The sequence below is a fragment of the Ostrinia nubilalis genome, chromosome 3, assembly GCF_963855985.1.
Source record: "Ostrinia nubilalis chromosome 3, ilOstNubi1.1, whole genome shotgun sequence".
Lineage (NCBI taxonomy): Eukaryota > Metazoa > Arthropoda > Insecta > Lepidoptera > Crambidae > Ostrinia > Ostrinia nubilalis.
Window position 1 is genome coordinate 11,125,432 of NC_087090.1, and position 19,466 is coordinate 11,144,897.

At 34.4% G+C, this 19,466-nt stretch overlaps 1 protein-coding gene across 1 annotated transcript; it reads left to right on the forward strand.

Moving 5' to 3' along the window:
* Positions 1–272: 272 nt before the first annotated feature.
* LOC135087939 (NADH dehydrogenase [ubiquinone] iron-sulfur protein 6, mitochondrial) lies at positions 273–16,605 on the forward strand. Its single transcript, XM_063982800.1, has 3 exons — positions 273–493; positions 12,206–12,382; positions 16,382–16,605. Exons 1-3 carry the CDS (start codon positions 371–373, stop codon positions 16,445–16,447), a joined length of 366 nt encoding a protein of 121 aa, XP_063838870.1. The 5' UTR covers positions 273–370; the 3' UTR covers positions 16,448–16,605.
* The last annotated feature ends 2,861 nt before the right edge of the window (positions 16,606–19,466 follow it).

Consider the following 19,466-nt stretch of genomic DNA (forward strand, 5'->3'; position numbering starts at 1 on the left):
CGATTACTTAAAAAAGTGCGATTCGGTATAAATAGTATAGATGTCCTACACTGAACCTGCGCCACCGTCAATACTCTGTTATTAATAGTTCCGATTTTTGCCACGTCGGAAACTACTGAAAAATGTCATTTGCAGGAGGGCGCTGTCATCAATTCCGAGTAATATTTGCGATCTTTCCACCACCACGGGTGAGACGGTTCGGTGTAGTTCATCTATACCCAGAGCACACCCAGAGCCTACTAAATAAAAAAAAACATCATCTGTCAATGTCACTGTGGCCATCATCCCACATCATCCATCAAACCTCGAAAAGTCAGTGTAATTTTATGTAATCTTCAGAATTAGTTTCAAAGGATAACAGCTATATAAAATGAATTCTTCAGTCAGATTATTGCAATCTAAAACGCTACTTCAATCTTATAAATATGTGACACCGTGTTTAAGTCGCAACGTTTCAAACAAAGTAGAAGATATCTGCACCCACACAGGCCAAGTACATACTTTTGTTTTTTATTAAATTTTATAGCATAGAAGGCTATTTATTCTGAAAATATTACAGTTTTGGCAAAAAATTAAGATAAAATTAACTACAACTTAAAATCCACACTTCAATAATATATTATCTTTACCAGCAGTGTGTATAATTCAGGTATTCTATACAATACCTAGGTAATTTATACAGGATGTTTGACGGAAGGTTAGACGTTAGTTAGGGTCATTTAAAGAATACAAGTTCGCCCATTTGACCCTAAGTAAGCTACTTTTTGTTTAATTAATAAAGCACATAATTAAAGACCTAATGCCAAACAAAGCGCCAGGTTATCACTGGCAGGGTATTGAAGGAGTTATTTAGAAAGGCAATCATGCTAATAACATATCCAACGCCATAAAATACTGTTGAAACGAATGAAACCCCACATTGATGACGTGATACCTGAACACCAATAACATTTTTCAATAACATCCACAGAACCATAAACATCTTTTCAGAAGCACTAAAAAAGAAACGATACTCTCAGCTGCGTTCTTGGACATAAGTCAAGCCTAGCCCACCACCATCTACAAGTTCTAGCCCGTTCTACATAATGCTTGGGTCATATTTCAAAGACAGATGCTTTGAAGTCAGACACTTGTTCTGCCCTATGCAACATAACGTCTGGTATGCTCCAGAGTAGTGTCTCGGGGTCTGTGCTGTACCTATTGTTTACCGCAGACCTGCCAACCACTGGATTATACAGGGTGGAAACGATAAGTTATCTCACTCGATTATTTCTAAACTATACTAGATATCGCAAAACTACTTACTGATTCTGAAAGTGCTTCACGAGCTCTTTCAAATGGTATGTTAAATTCGTACACATACTCACTCACAAATTGGATATTAAATACAAATAGTCTGAAACCAACTTATTCACCAATACCATAATTTGCCAATTCAATCCATCAATCATAGGTACACAACACACTGATATTTTAGAAGGCTCTCGGGTCATGGCGTTTAGCTCGCGGCCAACGTTCGAATGCCACAAGGAATATCTTTTTGTTATCCCGTACGACTCCCCGCGTTCCTCAGGTGTAATTTGATAGCCAAATCAGCGTTAATCCTTTCGTTGCTAACATCGTTGCTAACAGACGGCCGTCCTGATGCCGGAATGTCCCCATTCCGCTTCGGCCATTCGAACGTTATGATGTATGTCCCCATACATGTATGCTATCTATGTCGTTTAATTACTTGAGAATCAATTATCATCTGCAACACCTTAATCAACAGTTGAATCAATCGTCCAGCTGAAATTCGATTCGCATTTGACAACACCAGTGTAGTGTCAACACCTTCCTTGTGAATAGTTTCACCCGAGGACCTTAAATTAAACATTCTATTTTACTCTTCCGTCTTCGTTACATTTTCTTTTTCTCTGTTATTGCAATCATTCTGTCTGAGCGATATTCAGTACCATTTTCATAATAATGATTCTGGCAGTCTTCGAGGCCAGTGTCATAAATCAATCTTCTTTCAGTAAGTCCTGAGGTACTTTCTTCTTTAGTCTACGAACGAATACTTGAAAATATATCGTCCACAAATAAACTGTTATGTAGCTCCAGTTTTCATTATGATAAGTTTAGCTTTATTATTTATTTCTTCTTTCACTGTTTTGATACCGAATTTTCGGTAAAGTCTCTCGTGACGTACCACGGTGCTTCTACAATATCTCAATACTCCATCGTATACTGCTGCTTTACCACATTAGTGCATTCACATAAAGATTTACAATTCAGGTAGCATCTTCGACAGTTTCCATTGAAACTTCAACAAAAACGTTTGTCTAGATTGGTTTCATTATACACTTATACTATAACAAGACCTTATTTTCCACTGCAGGTTGACCATTTCTTATGACTTTTTGCGTTATTGTTGTCCTATTGCTGGACGTTTGGTAAAAATATGCTTTTTCCACGTTACGTTTCATCCAAGTACATGCCAAGATGTAAATATCTCTTCATCGAAACTAATTTTGTCACGTTCGCTTTGACGTTCGTTATTTCATTTCATTATTTCATTTCATCATTTCATTTCATCATTTCATTTCATCATTTCATTTCATCATTTCATTTCATCATTTCATTTCATCATTTCATTTCATCATTTCATTTCATCATTTCATTTCATCATTTCATTTCATCATTTCATTTCATCATTTCATTTCATCATTTCATTTCATCATTTCATTTCATTTCATCATTTCATTTCATTTCATTTCATTTCATTTCATTTCATTTCATTTCATTTCATTTCATTTCATTTCATTTCATTTCATTTCATTTCATTTCATTTCATTTCATTTCATTTCATTTCATTTCATCATTTCATTTCATCATTTCATTTCATTTCATCATTTCATTTCATTTCATTTCATTTCATTTCATTTCATTTCATTTCATTTCATTTCATTTCATTTCATTTCATTTCATTTCATTTCATTTCATTTTATTTCATTTCATTTCATTACGCTTATTCATTTCATTATTTCATCTCATCTCATCTCATCTCATTTAATTTAATTTCATTACATTTATTCAATTCATTTCATTATTTAATTTCATTTCATTACAATTCATTTCCTCATTAACAGGTTTAGGCGGCATAGATACAGTGTAGGTTCCATGACATGACCTTGTGGAACTCCTGCTTTCACTTTATCAATCCCTTTAAGATTCTACTTGTTCAAAAACTGAGTAAGCATCGCTTGTGCATCGGCATTCTTTTCACTCATAATAATATGTATATTCATAATATTTATTTATTCATTATTTGCAAGTCATATTTCATCACATACTGTATCATACTTAATATTAACTCTGTAAGGGTGTAGCAATTTTACAACTTATAATAATTTAGGTACTGAGTGAGCGCAGCTTGTGCTTCGACATCCCTTTCACATTTTTGAGTGAGCACCGCTTACACTTCTGCCCCCTTTTCACTAACAATATACATATTCGTAATAATTCAGGTACTGAGTGACTACCGCTTGTGCTTCGACATCCCTTTCACAATTAAAGTGAGCACCGCTTGCACTTCGGCCTCCTTTTCACTCATAATAATATAAGATTTATAAACATTAGCGTTCCATTTCAATTCAGTAAATCGTATAAAATTGTCACATTGAGACCAGCGTTTCTTTATTTTACTCATAATGTAGTTTTAAAATAATTCAGCTATCTACTGAGTGAGCACCGCTTAAGCTTCAGCATCCATTTCACGATTAAGTGAGCACTGCTTGCTCTTCGGCATACTTTTCACTCCTTTGTCTAATAAATAATATTAAATCATTACCTCCATTGGTGCCAGCATTGCTACCAAAATAATATTCTTAATCACCTTTTTTTTTTTTTATCACTTGCTTTCCTTCTAAGTAGTTTGGTCCCGTAACAGTAATATAATAAACATTCTGAAGTAAGGAATTCCACCATTGCTTTAACAGTAACATTATAATTTACATTACATTACATTTTATTCTCAATATAGTCAACCAATATGTAAATGTTCATAAATAGGACCCAGTAATCATTACTTGTACACATGATTAAAATAGTTGCCTGCAAATTTTGTCACGTACATATCCCAAAATGAGTAGTAATTGGATAGTCCACATGTCTAATCTTAACTCTCAATGCGCTTTTCATAATTTAAAGTAGGTATCCATTGGTGACGACTTTTCACATTGTCAAGTCTCTAGTTGACTCACTCTAGTCTCAACTCTCAATGCATTATATCCTAAAGTAGGATCCATTGGTAACAACTATTTATTTCACATTGTCAAACCTCTAGTTAGACTCACTCTAGTCTCAACTCTCAATGCACTATATTGTAAAGTAAGTATCCATTGGTGATGTGACTATTTCACATTTCAAATCTCTCATTTTAAATTCACCTTAGTCTCAATTCTAGTATTCGCTAGATTCACAATCGGCCTTGTTATTACTGCACTGCTGTCCAGGGTTTGTTTGGAATTATAAATGCTTGATAACTTTAGTGCTGCTCCTTTACTCAAGGAAATAGTGGTGAGTCTGGATGTACTACTCACATCTCGCATACACGGTATGGTGGATTAGATCACTATCATAAGTTTCATTAATGCTTTTCAAGTGTGACAAACTAATGAAGTACCACTTATATTCGTCAATATGTCTACCACTTCATAAGACAAGACATGTTTATTCAAATTCAAATTATTTATTTCTCATTATGGTAGATAAAGATTTTACCACGTGTTAATCGTACCTATGTTTTTTCAAGTGTATCCCATTTATAAAAATTCACTGTTTTCTATAAGTTGGAACACATTATCATGTATCTGTATACATACATCTTGGATTATTTCACTGAGATGGCAGTAAATATACTTTTCTTTGTTGTCACGTCCACTAAATGTATAGTAGTAAATGTATATATTAATAAGTACTTTCACCAAACGTACCTATAATATGTAAAACAATAACACAATCACTTTGATTTCATCATTCACCATTATTGTTCAGTTTCATAAAGTCCAGCATTAAAACTCTTCTCATTTAAATGAACTACGACTTGTTGTATCCTTTGCAACTTAATTATTTATGTATGAATTTCGTATACATAATGTTCCGATAATGTTTTATAACAATAACTACACTCGAGCCTGGAGTCGGTCATTTGAAATGTTTGTAAACATCTCAGTGTCCACACTTGTATCGACTTCCATGGACAAATTTTCATATGTGGCCAATTAATTATTACATTATCATCTTCAACTTTTCATTATCTTATGCTGTTAAATTCAGTTACAGTCCGGAATACCGGAAATGTAATGTAACATTTCCGGTGTAACATCATTATCTTCAGATTTTAAAAGTGGGAAGCAAATAAGTATGCGTTATAACTCTTGTGAACTGGGTCGATCGTTGCAGAATTCAGTAAGTACTTACTAACTCTTCCACCAATGAACTTGAATCATTATAAAGAAGTTTAGTCCCATGTAAATAGATACATAATGTACTAAAATAATGTCTTCATTTAACACTGGAACAGCCACTTCGAGAATCGCCAAGATAAACGTAAACTTTTACTGTTTGCAATTATCGCTCTATTTTATTAATATTTCATTTATTCTAGTGATCGGGTTTTCAATAAAATTTTGTCCTCCGTCAAAAGCCTGCTTAAGGTATCTTTTGCTACTCGTATTATATATCCATTATCAACAGGCAACTTTTTTTTTTCATTTTCTTAACGTTCCATTTATTAACCTTTTACTTTTATTTCCATCCCTGGAATATCATTCTGATTTAACTTAATCACCAAATAAGTACATTACTTATTTTAAACTTTCGTATACCATATTTTAAGTGTACCTTGAAATGTGGTTAAATTTATTTCTGTATAATATTATAAGATCTATCCATGCGAGGATTTTATATTATCTACTCAATTGAGTACATTGTTTTCACCGTATGACACTCGTAGAAGCTGCTCTCAATTAACAAAATGCTCTAAGATCTGTCTGTCAGGCACATGCCTCCTCGTAGTCCTGTTTTGAATTTACATAGTTGTATTCTCCAATTTACACACCTCTAGTTCTTTCGTCTTCAGTGTTGTAGGTCTCGCATATACGTAACAACAGCTAAATTGAGTCTCATAAATCATTAGTATTGTGTTATCAATTCATTATCAGGCAGGTCCACTAGTACACTGCTCGAAAATGGTAGGTAAACATTAAACTCTACATAAATTACAGAGAATGTGACCATGTAATATGAACTTCAGAACGACGAGTCTGTTTCGATTCCTTGTCTCGCAAATAAGCAGGTTGCTTCTTTTATTTTTAAGTCGTATGACATTTGTCGCGGATATTTATTTTTTTACATACATCACTATCACATTTCACATATCAATAAACATACATTCTTTTCACATAGTATCACTCGTATATTAGTCTCTTCTCCATAGTGATTCAGGTCTATAGCTTACTTATTTGTTAGTTCATTCATCACTATTCATTCACTATAAAATATAGGGTATTTGACACAATTTGTGTTACTAGAATCAAATAGTTCGATTTGCATCAATTATTATGGGTAATTTGTCTATTTATAAGAATAATCTCTGGCACCCTTGTATTTGTTCTCATAGCATTTCCCTTACTCAATAATTCAGGTATCTATCTACCTACTGAGTGAGCACCGTTTAAGCTTCAGCATCCATTTCACAATTATGTGAGCGCTGCTTGCTATTCGGCCTACCTTTCTTACTCAGTCATCGAATAATAATAATAATTACAACATTAACACACCATAACTTTTCCCAACGGGATAGTTACACTCAAACTAATATAACGTAATTTCAATGATGTATCTATTTTCACTGCTAATTGGTTATACCACCAATCACAATAAACTGTCTCTTGGTAAATCAATTGTAGGTATGCTTTAAAACACTGTTACCCATATGGTACACAATTTATCTAGCTCTAATTTCGCTACATCCGCTTCAACAAGATCAACAAACGTAAACTTAAAACCGCTCTAAATAACTGTTGTAAAAACCAGTAATTTGATTAAAATTATATTCATCGATACTACATGGTATCGCTCACTACACATGGCTGTATAAGCTGCACTGGATGTATTACACATCAGTTATGTATTAAATTACCTTGTTCCGGTTAACAAATCATCATTTAATTCAAATCTTTCAATCAGTATCTGTAAACATTACCTGTAAAATCATTGTTATCATCACAACATCACCGGACTTTCGTGATCTTTACACTTAGGTATCAAACCATTATTAACTCAAGTTAAATTTTTCATAGTGACGTAATAACCAATACGTTACTCATATAATATCACAAACATTCTAGCACAATGGCTACCAAATCTGAAAGCCCAACTGTTAAATCCCACATTGATGGTTGAAAACAAATTACTTACTTATCACTTCATTTACCTCAGATACGATTTTATTTCAAATACATTGCGTGTGGTAACATAAATGTAACGCAGACACATTTAGACAATCACGTAGGTGTCGCTTTTCAACTTGTAAACTTTGACCAATCTTTAACCACTCTGACAGTGTTAATTACGTATCTTCAAAACAACTCCATTCACTGGAGTAATGAACTAATTACCGAATCTTATTTATTTTTCGACGTCAAAATCAAAACACTTATCATTTGTGTTCACATCTCTACGACAATTAGGTAGTCTTACCTACTTATTATCGATTTGTTAAAATTACCAACTTTCATCGTCCATGTGTTCAGTCAGTCAATGTTATGATTATTTCAGTACATTTGCCATTTGTAAATATAGCAGGTACCATACCTTTCCATGGGCTAAAATACACAAAATATAAATTATTATTACCAGTAACTCTTAAAATATATGTATCTCCATAAATCATGTTTGCACAATCACGACAAATTGTCGAACCAAATTCATCATAATAGTAACAAATCACAAGTACTTACTTTGAACCTTTAGAACCACACACAATGGTGTTTATTGTTTCGAGGCCTCGCCACGAAATTTTATCTTAATGGTGTTAATATAAACACAGGTTCGCTTCGCTAGCGCAATCCGAGTCAGGATGTGTTTGTTCCAAACAGCATGTCATATTACATTATTTTAATACAAAACAATTACGAACTCTATATGGGTAATTTAAATTTACTTAATTTACATCACCATAATTATTATTTCACAGTAATATATTCCATAATTGACTCACATAACTTCTAATAATCCTTTGTCACTTTCAAATAATTCACATTTATTTTGTTAAGATCTTAATAACCAATGATGGAGTAAAAATAAAATTAATGAACTGTGCCATTATGATATATTTTTATATTAATCATAAACTATCTGCTGAGAACTTATCTTTTCTCTTAGTAAAATGGTACTTTTACGAATTCAATATATTCACTATAAAATCACTTTTAGCAATTCCAAATTCATACCTTAGTTTCTTGCGAAGATCTAAATTATAAATATCTTCAATACTTGATAAATAAAAGAAATCTTTCTTTGCAAAAATTGCATAATGACATCCTCATACCAAAAATTACTCACTTCGCGTTTTTTTTTTTTTTAATTAAATTAAAATTTTAAATTATCGAAGCAGATCTTCTCAAATAATAACGTAAGTAACAGTATCCAAAATAATATCAGTTTTTTTTTCTCACTGTATTTTCCATTCATTTGTTGTGAACTTTATCGCGCAAAATAAAAGCGCATAAAATAAGGACTTAATGTTATTTTCTGCCAGTCAACTATTGATTGAGCGGCTACTTCCAGAAAACTCACTTGTTGTTTCATGCAACTGCATCAATAATAATAAAAATAATTTACATACCAATGGGCGTCGGACTCACTTCTGATATGTTAAATTCGTACACATACTCACTCACAAATTGGATATTAAATACAAATAGTCTGAAACCAACTTATTCACCAATACCATAATTTGCCAATTCAATCCATCAATCATAGGTACACAACACACTGATATTTTAGAAGGCTCTCGGGTCATGGCGTTTAGCTCGCGGCCAACGTTCGAATGCCACAAGGAATATCTTTTTGTTATCCCGTACGACTCCCCGCGTTCCTCAGGTGTAATTTGATAGCCAAATCAGCGTTAATCCTTTCGTTGCTAACATCGTTGCTAACAGGTACCAATAAATAGGTTACAGATTATGGAAGCAGGTAACATTGAATTTTTGGATTTTGTAACTTATTATTGATATAATTTGATACAGAGCTCATGAAGCACTTTCAGGATCATTAACTAGTTTTGCGATATCTTGTATAGTTTAGAAATAATCGAGTGAGATCACTTATCGTTTCCACCCTGTATAATCCGGCTGTATCTCCAGGTCACCTAGATACATTCCATAGCAGCTCAGGTTCATACATTTACCAATTTTGGTGATAAATAGGAATTTTGTATTAGTTTTTGTATAACGCCTGAAGAAAAACAAAGGGTAATATTTTGGAGTTAAACATAGATTTCGAATAACTATTTTGTCATGACAAAAAAACTGAGGTATGTCTCGTTTCTGTCGGGCCTGGGTCACAGATGACCGTTCTTCTTTGAAATTTCTTTTTTGTTCACAGAAAACCGGAAGTAAAGTTTTAAAATCGAATTTTACATAATTTCGGGATTTTCAAAATTTTTATTTTAAAATATAACTAGTAGTCTATAAATAACGTGTGTAACGAATCTGCATTGGTTTTTTATTTAGACGCAGTACAGTGCGAGAGCGCGCCGCAATGAGCGTCATACTGGCTATCGACAGTTGGCTACTGAATAAAAATTATTTGTTCGGCACTCGGAACTTCGTTCTCCTAAAAAACAATGATTGTTGGCATTGATATGGTATTAGGGCAAGTGACCCGGTTGTGGCCACCGACCCCTTTGTGGCCATTTAGAACTTCAAATCGTTATAACTAAGTCAAAGACTAATATATTACTGTATGGTTTACGGGAATAAAAATATCTAATATTAGCAACACTGATAGCGTTAACAGCTTTGATGTGTCAAGCTTTACTTCAATCCAACAAATCATTATTTTTTGAGAAGCGTTAATTGTTTTAAGTCTTAGCAAAAAGGCTAAGGCGAGCGGGTGAGTAAACAATCATTATTTTCTAAACCCTTCTTATTTTTTTAAATGTTTATGTTAATCCTTAATAAAGAATACACTGTCTAAGTAGTACTAATGATATTTTATCGCTATTTGTTTATTAAGTGGGTTTATGAGAGGTGGCCACTAATGGAGCCAGAATGAATGAATTTTCCCATCTTTGGCCACATGACTGGCCAAAAGTGGTGCGCGAAGAACCCCACTTTTGGCCATTTAGTTTTTATCGTGATTTTTCAATTTAATTACTTAGCTATTTTGATATAAGTAATCGATTCATTTTCAGAGTTACGATTATAATGCCTCCATCGAAACCAAATACTAAAAAAATCGGTGTTGTGAAAAGAAAATTGTTCCAGTACTAACCGCATAAACTTATACTATAGGTTAATGTTGATCCTTAATTGTAATTTCAATTCAAGCTGAGATATTATATTTCATACTAGCGGCCGCCCACGACTTCGTACGCGTGGATCCCGTTTTACCCCCTTCATCTATCTTACGCGGTTTAGATTTTTTCGTACAAATGTTTTTTCCCGCTAACTCCCGTTCCCGTGGGAATTTTGCAATATCCTGTTGTAACTAAGCTTTAAGTTTACTAAGGTACCTGCATGCAAAATTTCAAGCGTCTAACTTAAGCGGTTTAGATTTTTCATACAAAAGGATTTTCCCGCGAATTCCCGTTCCCGTGGGAATTTCGGGAATTCCTTGTAACTAAGCTTTAAGTTTACTAAGGTACCTACATACCAAATTTCAAGCGTCTAACTTAAGCAGTTTAGATTTTTCATACAAAAGTATTTTCCCGCTAATTCCTGTTCCCGTGGGAATTTCGGGAATTACTTGTTGTGACTAAGCTTTAAGTTTACTAAGGTACCTACATGCCAAATTTCAAGCGTCTAACTTAAGCGGTTTAGATTTTTCATACAAAAGGATTTTCCCGCTAATTCCTGTTCCCGTGGGAATTCCTAAGTATACTATAACCTGCCCAGGAGTATGAAAAATAATTGTACCAAGTTTCGTTAAAATCCGTCGAGTAGTTTTTGTTTTTTTTTGATGAATTTTGATGGCCACAACTGGCACATGACTGTGGCCAGAAATGGGGTAAAGCTGGCCAAAAGTGGCACAAATTCCCATTTCTTTTTCTTTTCTACAGGATTATTTTTCCATTGAATCATTATGAAAAAAAATGTATCCTTAGGCTAGATCTAAATATATTTAATCACTTTTTACAAGAAATAAGTCCGTGATAACAAAAACTGTAAAATGATATAGCCTCAAAGTCTAAAAAATTCTTAAAATGGCCAAAACCGGGTCACCTGCCCTAATTAGGTCGCGCGCGGACTACCCACAACTTATCCGATAATACACTAAAAACATTACCCTTCTTTTTTGGACCAATGCAGATTCCATTCTACAACTTTACACATGTTATTTATAGACTACTAGTTATTTTTTTAAATAAAAATTTTAAAAAATCCCGAAGTTATGTAAAATTCGATTTTAAAACTTTACTTCCGGTTTTCTATGTGAACAAAAAAGAAATTTGAAATTTGTAGTAAATAGTAAGAAACACAGTTATTTATTCTAAAAAATCCAATTGTTACTTTATTTTTAATCAATTGTAATAATAGCAGCAATAGCTTCCGAAAAATATGTTCCTAAAATTTTATCAAATTTTTGAACGCTCATAAAAAACTATGCACATCCATTCAGGTCAGACAGCAGTACATACATTTAATCCAAATATGAAAAAATCCAAAACCTGACTTGATTTTTGCTGTCCGCTTCACGTGATATGTCCCTACAGTCAGAGAGAAAATAAAAAACCACACACTCCGCTACAAGGATAGACTATCAAATCATCCTAACACATCGGTCCAACATCTCATGACTATTTTATTTTGCGCCTGCCACGCATTTAACTCTTCTATTCATTGAATATTAGATGCAAACGGCACTTGAGCTTTGTTTTATAATCAGATCATTCGTATTAGGTACTTACTAACGCATTTGTTTTTTTTTTCAGAAATGGGATTCAAATGATTATAGAATGGTTAGATTCATGAACGCTCCTAAACAAGTTAATCAGAATTGGGCAATTAACTTAATAGCCGAAGTTCCTCCAAAAGAAGTGACAGGTAGAATTGTTTGGTGTGATGGTGGCAGTGGACCAGAAGGACATCCAAGAGTATACATCAACTTGGTATGTTTTTATTTTCATTAATTTGATTTTGTGGCTTATTGTATTTCCAGAATGAGGATCAGTACTGTTGTAGATAGAAAATTCAATAAAACTAGTATCTACGTTAATGTTTAAGACATAAGAAAAATATATCTTTTTGAATTATCCAAATCGGACCATTACTTACGAAGATATTAAGTAATAAACACAGGCCGTTTTTGCCGCTAAAAGTCAAGGTACGCAGGGCCGCGTGACGTCACTATATCCGAATCGAGCAGCCGGCGTACTATTGGGATGGAAAATATTTTTTTTCAACTTAACTATCAGTTTTAGAAAAAAATTTTTGATAACATTTATTCATCAAAATAAAGTAACCTCGACCAGTAATTTTTGAAAATAAAAATTGTGAAAAATAGGTATCGCTATGTCCAAAAACCACATTTTGGGGGGAGGGGGGGGGGGAGAGGTCAAGTCAAGTCATAACCAGCTTCTGGCCGAGGGGGAGTCATACCCAGCTTATGCTTATGGGCTGGGGGGAGGGGGGGGGTCAAGTCATACCCAGTTTCTGGCCTGGGGGGGGGTAAGTCATACCCAGCTTCTGGCCTGGGGGGGGGGGGGGTGTAAATTAGAGATGAAACGGATAGTGGTTTGGCCGGATACCGTATATCCGGCCAGCAGCTAGGCCGGATAGCCGGATATCCGGCGGCCGGATAGTTGGCCAATTGTCTCGTTGCATGTCGTGACGAGCTTAGCGCCGCACAGGTGCTTCGAACGCGATCAGTGGGTCTATTAGTAGACTAGACTAGTCACACTTTTCGAAAATCGAATCCGTCCGAATATAATGTCAGATTTTGCCACTTGTCTAGGGGGCAGATCAATTCGGGCGATTTCGGTTCCTATCGTGAGTGTGTGATTGAATAGCGAAAATTAAATTAGTTTACTTGCTGCGAAATCTGACTGAACTGCATCATGTCATCAGATCATCAGTGAAAAAAAGATCGCCTATTTTATTTGACAATATTTCGACATTAACAGATATTTACTATTTATGTATTCGTCATTAGAGTGAATAGCCCAGAAAAAGATTTTAGTTTTTTGAAAGGCTTTAATATGGCTTTTTTGTAACATTTTGGACTTTAAATAAAAGCCGTCATTATTATAAGCCATTTTATTGACATTTACCTCAAAGATTAATGCATTTCATTTTATTAATAGGAAATTGTCGTAGTTTTTTAATATCCGGTATCCGGCCAGATAGTGAGTTACTATCCGGTATCCGGCCGGATAGTAAATTTAGGCCGGATATCCGGCCTACCGGATAGTTACCGGATATCCGTTTCATCTCTAGTGTAAATCATACCCAACTTCTGGTCGAGGGGGAAGTCATGCCCAGCTTATGACCTGGGGAGAGGAGGGGGGCGGGGGAGTCATACCCAGCTTCTAGGCTAAGATTAAATAGATTTATAGGAGGGAGCAGCTGTCCTTTCCTGCAGCAGCTGGCCCGCCCATGGGAACGGCGAATAGACAGGTATTAGGTACGTAGGTTTAACTCAAAAAAACTAAATAACAGGTAGGTATTGCGTGTACATCAAAATGATCTTCATAGCAATGTCGCTCACTCATTGCTCGCTCAGTTCTTTGTTGCTCTATTCCGCTAGGGAGGTAATTTAAGATGCTATCAATTGAAAGAAGATATTTATATTCTTTTATTTTATTTACTTATCCCTGGACCTGTGGCCAATCTCCTCGTTGTGAACTGTATAAAAATGATAAATGTTAGTAATATTACAAGTTTGGCGCACTGCAGTGGCAGTGGGCACGCAATAATAATATGATATTTACCAAACTCGACGTCAGCCGGCACTTGTAGAGGCGGCGTCGGTTGCCACGAAGTAGATGGCTGTAGTGGATCCACTTGCGGCGTAGGTTGCAGTGGATCCACTACTTCGGGCAGCTCCCTCTCAGGAGAAGCATTTCTATACAGAAAAATCAGTAATTACATGTTGATCTAGCACATTCAAATAAAGGTAAAATATCAAAAAGGTAGGTACTTACAAAGTACTGAACTGTCCTATGCATGACATTGACAGTGGGGCGCCACCGTCAATACTGGATTGCCTTCCTTACATTTTAATTTCTATGTTATGTATCTATTTGTGGTGTCTCAATTTGTGTTGTCTTTTTTGTTATAAGTACACAAATAATAATTTTGCTTATTATTAGAAAAGTTAAATATTTTTGTTTTTTGTAAACCCTGTTACTTTGTCAAAACTGTTTACGTGACATTGGCGAAATCATGGTTCTCAAAACCAATCCGTTGCCATAAAAAAAGAAGAAGAAGAAGATGGTTCCGATTTTTGCCACGTTGGAAGCCATATAGTTGAACGATGGTAGCGCCCCCCTGTCATTGAGTTTGGTGGGACAGTTCAGCGTGGGTCATCTATATCTCCAAATTGTCTATGACTTGTCTCTGACACATCAGTGCTGTAACCTGTGAGTCATAGACAATAATCTGTAAATTTAATCGATATTATTTTAAGTATTCACTTATTCAGATTACTGATAATTTTAAATAAAAAATATACGATCCTACTTTGTTTAGTTTTCCAGCGATAACTTCGACAATATTGGAGATCCCATCAAAAACAATACTTGTCAAAAAAACCAAGTCTCGCAACTCAGTTGTTCTACGGTAAAAAGTTGTGAGATCCATGTAATACCAAGTCCAGGCCAGGAAATCTTTAACGTTTTACATAAATATATTGACTTGGCCATCGCACTAAATAATTTAATTTACACGTGTTTTCATGCGATGGCCAAGTCAATATATTTATGTAAAACGTTAAAGATTTCCTGGCCTGGACTTGGTATTACATGGATCTCACAACTTTTTACCGTAGAACAACTGAGTTGCGAGACTTGGTTTTTTTGACAAGTATTGTTTTTGATGGGATCTCATTTCTTTTTGTATTTTGTAGACAGCAGTTATGTATCTAGAAAACTGGACCGAAATTGAAAAATTTTACTCGACTTGGCGGTTGCGCTACCGTGCCCCCAAATATTTTAGTTTTTCCTTGATTCATACACCAAACACTACTTATATTCCAAATTTGAAGCTTCTAGGTCTGCTAGAAGTGCCTTAGAGTTTTGATGATCGGTGAGTCAGTGAGTCAGTCAGTGAGTGACAAAATTAAGTAACTTTGACCCGTTATAATTCTTAAACTACTGGTTCAAATTGAATGAAATTTTAAATATACCGTGTCTTTTACAATGCCTGCATAGCTAATGAAAATTCAGCCTTCTAGTTTTATCCACAACGAAGTTACAGGCGGTCGAAAATGGCCTGAATTGCTTCGAGAAAAGGATGGTACGGCCGTGCCGCTTTTTTGCTCGACTTGGTGGGGGCACTGCCGTGCCCCCAGATAACGTAAAATTATTTTTCTACTTTTAGTGTATTCTTTTTCGGAGTCGGTTTAATTTTTAGTCGGTTTTATTTAAACGAAATTATTTTACTTTTTTATGCAGTTATGCTTACGTATTGTTCCATTGCTTATTTTCCTATATAACACATGATTTTAAACGTCAAGTCAATTTGACAAGTCTCACAAATTTTCATCGTCCACGTATTTTGCTAAAATAATTTGTTTCAAAGATTGATTTCAAACTTGTATAAACGTGAAAATAAAGTTGGTTTCATGGGCTTGTTAATAATGTGTATGTTAGTATGAACACGTAATTGATTAAGGTGTAATTGTGTATGAAAGTGTTTGTTTACATCTCTGCTGGATTCTAAAAAATCAAGGTATATAGTAATGGTCCGATTTGGATAATTCAAAAAGATATATCTTTCTTATATCTTAAAGATTAACGTAGATACTAGTTCTATTGAATTTTCTACAACCGTACTGATCCTCATTGAATCATATTGAACCTATTCACTTTAAAATTAAATGAACACACTTTGAGGTGTGTTACTGACAATCTCAGTAGGTTTGTGTTAATCCAAACATTTTGTTACAGGATAAACCTGGTGACCACTCCTGCGGATATTGTGGACTTCGTTTTGTTAAAAAAGAGTGTCATTAGAACTACTCGATCTCGATATCGATGTTACTGTAGTGTAGATAAATAAAAAAGAAATATGTAATTTAAAAATAATGTTTTCTGAATGTAGTAATGTGATGGCATTCAATATATTATGTTTTTAATTGGTTACTAATAAAAATAGTAGTTTTGAATTCTCATGATTTGTCGTAATATTTTTCCCAGAAATTCAAAATATTTAAAAAAAAATATATTTTTTTACCCCTTCACGACAAAGGAAAAAAATTTCATGAAATAAATTTCAGATTTTTTTATCTAGTTTTATAAATGCAGTTAAATCATTCATATGATTTTTATTGGCTTTTTGTTTGTTGTGAAATTTATCCACGAAAACTATTAATGTATAACTATAACTATACAGGGTGTTAGGTAAATGGGGATGAGCCGACACTAGCCCATGTTAACATGGTCATATAAATAGTATGGTGAAGTCAGAAAATTGATATCTTCATTTTAATTATTTTAATTACAAAACATACAAATCGCCGAAAATTTTATCACCGAAAAAAATTTAACAGGTTATGTAGAAATGTGTGAAAAATTTAAAGCAAAAGAAAAAGAAATGTTTTTCATAAAGTTAATTTTTTCATAAAATTTTCTTTAGTCCGTATTTTACGCGTCACAGCTTTGTCACTCCGCTGCTCGCTAGAGTAGTCGTACGCGCTCGCACGTTGCATCGATCTGTATATCTCGCTCACGCCTCGACCACGCTTCCTGTCAGGTGTTATTATTACATACTTAGCTAACTTAGACCATTTTGAATTCTAATAAGTGTTAAATTATCGTACGTAAATAGTGCTAGCGACGTGTGTGTCCATAAATTACCAATTTTAGGAGGAAATTTTGAGTCACTTTATTTAACTTTTCTTTTTGCACAAATGGGATCAGTATCAATAACTCATTATCCATATTTTTTTTTTCGGTGATAAAAATTTAGTGGTGTATATCTGATATACAGGGTGTCCCGTAATGTAACGTCAAGTCGGAACTGGGTGTTGAGGCAAGTTGTGCTGGTTATCAGAAAAATATAAAAAAAAATCTATGTGGCATATTTTCAAAATAATAGGCATTTAAAAAAAATCTAAAAATTCTACTCCAAGTGACGGTCCTTTTACTCGTGTTGCCACAAATCTTCACTTTTTCCAATTTTTTTTTTTGTTATGTACTAACTCTGAATAATGCTTCTCTAAATTGTTATCAAAATTACAAAACCAGCTGCTCCAGCTTCGATGAAAAAATACATTATTCCCAAAAAAATTTTCAAAATAAAATTTTTGCCTAGTTTAAACTGACTGTACTGAAAAAAAAATGTACTACGCGAGTGTGGCAAGTGACGTCATAATTTGGCGCATTTAGTAAGGATTCCAAAATGGTATAACACTTGGTAAGATTTTGCTGTAATTGTCGACAATTTTTGGTTTTTTGGAAATAGTCCCGTTTTTAACTTTATCTACCTTGGTTAAAAAATATTATTCTAATTTGCCCAAAATTCAAGTTTCTGTGACTGACTACCGTACAGTCAGTCACAGAAACTTGTGTCACCATGACAGTAATAGTAGTTGACATACTGTGACAAAAGTCACCCGTGCGCGCGCGCCTTTACTACCTGTTCTGCCTGCACTTGTACTTGGTCAGGGATAATAAGGATATGAAGTTTCGGTTATGGATACGGTTACGGATATTAGAATAATATTATACCGGTTTCGGTTACGGTCACGGATATGAAATCATTTCAGATTATCCGAAAGTTTCGGATAATTTCGGTTACGGAATTATTAGAATTTCAAAAATGTAGGTAATACAAATAGCAAGATGCTGCGTGAGCGTGACCCACATAGCTACTTTATGTACCAACTAAGACGACACCTATGTATGATAAAGGTAAAACAGGCTGGCATATTAGATGGTGCCAGCGAATGCCAGACAAGTTGGTAACAAATATTAAGATTTAAGGTACAATTCCAAGACGGGCCGCAGACCGCAAACTGCAAAACTATGAAATCGGCAGCGCGGCATTGCAGCTGCGGCGTGTATACTGCAGATTTCTTAGAGTTTTGCAGTTTGGAATTGTACCCTTAGACTCCGCCTTTATCCGAAACTATCCGTAACTTTTGAATCAGTTTCGGTTACGGTTATGGATATTTTTTTATTTCGGATATCCGATAGTTTCGGTTACGGTTACGGATATCCATAACATCCCTGCCTGGTAAGATGGCCCTCTCCGTCCCGCTCATACCTTTTAAAATGGCTTCTCCACCTCACTTAAGCCAGAAACTTTAATTTTGGGCACATTAGAATAATATTTTTAACCAAGGTAGATAAAGTTAAAAACGGGATTATTTCCAATAAACAAAAATTGTCGACAATTACAGCAAGATTTTACAAAGTGTTATACCATTTTGGAATCCTTACTAAATGCGCCAAATTATGACGTCACTTGCCACACTCGCGTAGTACTTTTTTTTTTCAGGACAGTCAGTTTAAACTAGGCAAAATTTTTATTTTGAAATTTTTTTTGGGAATTATGTATTTTTTTCATCCAAGCTGGAGCAGCTGGTTTTGTTATTTTGATAACAATAATTCAATAAAACTAGTATCTACGTTAATCTTTAAGACATAAGAAAGATATATCTTTTTGAATTATCCAAATCGGACCATTACTTACGAAGATATTAAGTAATAAACATAGGCCGTTTTTGCCGCTAAAAGTCAACGTACGCAGGGCCGCGTGACGTCACTATATCCGAATCGAGCGCAGCCGGCGTACTATTGGGATGGAAAATATTTTTTTCCAGCTAAACTATCAGTTTTAGAAAAAAAACTTTTAATAACATTTATTCATCAAAATAAAGTAACCTATCGACCAGTAATTTTAAAAAATAAAAATTGTGAAAAATAAGTATCGCTATGTCCAAAAACCACATTTTCATAGGATTCGATGCAATGCGGAGACGCGGTTGGGGTGAGTGTAACTTAATGATTGTTTGTATTGAACATAATA

Excerpts from the sequence above, each read along its gene's own strand:
- LOC135087939 (XM_063982800.1), top strand. The coding sequence starts at position 371 with ATGAATTCTTCAGTCAGATTATTGCAATCTAAAACGCTACTTCAATCT. Across the intron at positions 494-12,205 it reads TCTGCACCCACACAGGCCAA|AAATGGGATTCAAATGATTA; the intron begins GTACATACTTTT and ends TTTTTTTTTCAG. Across the intron at positions 12,383-16,381 it reads CAAGAGTATACATCAACTTG|GATAAACCTGGTGACCACTC; the intron begins GTATGTTTTTAT and ends ATTTTGTTACAG.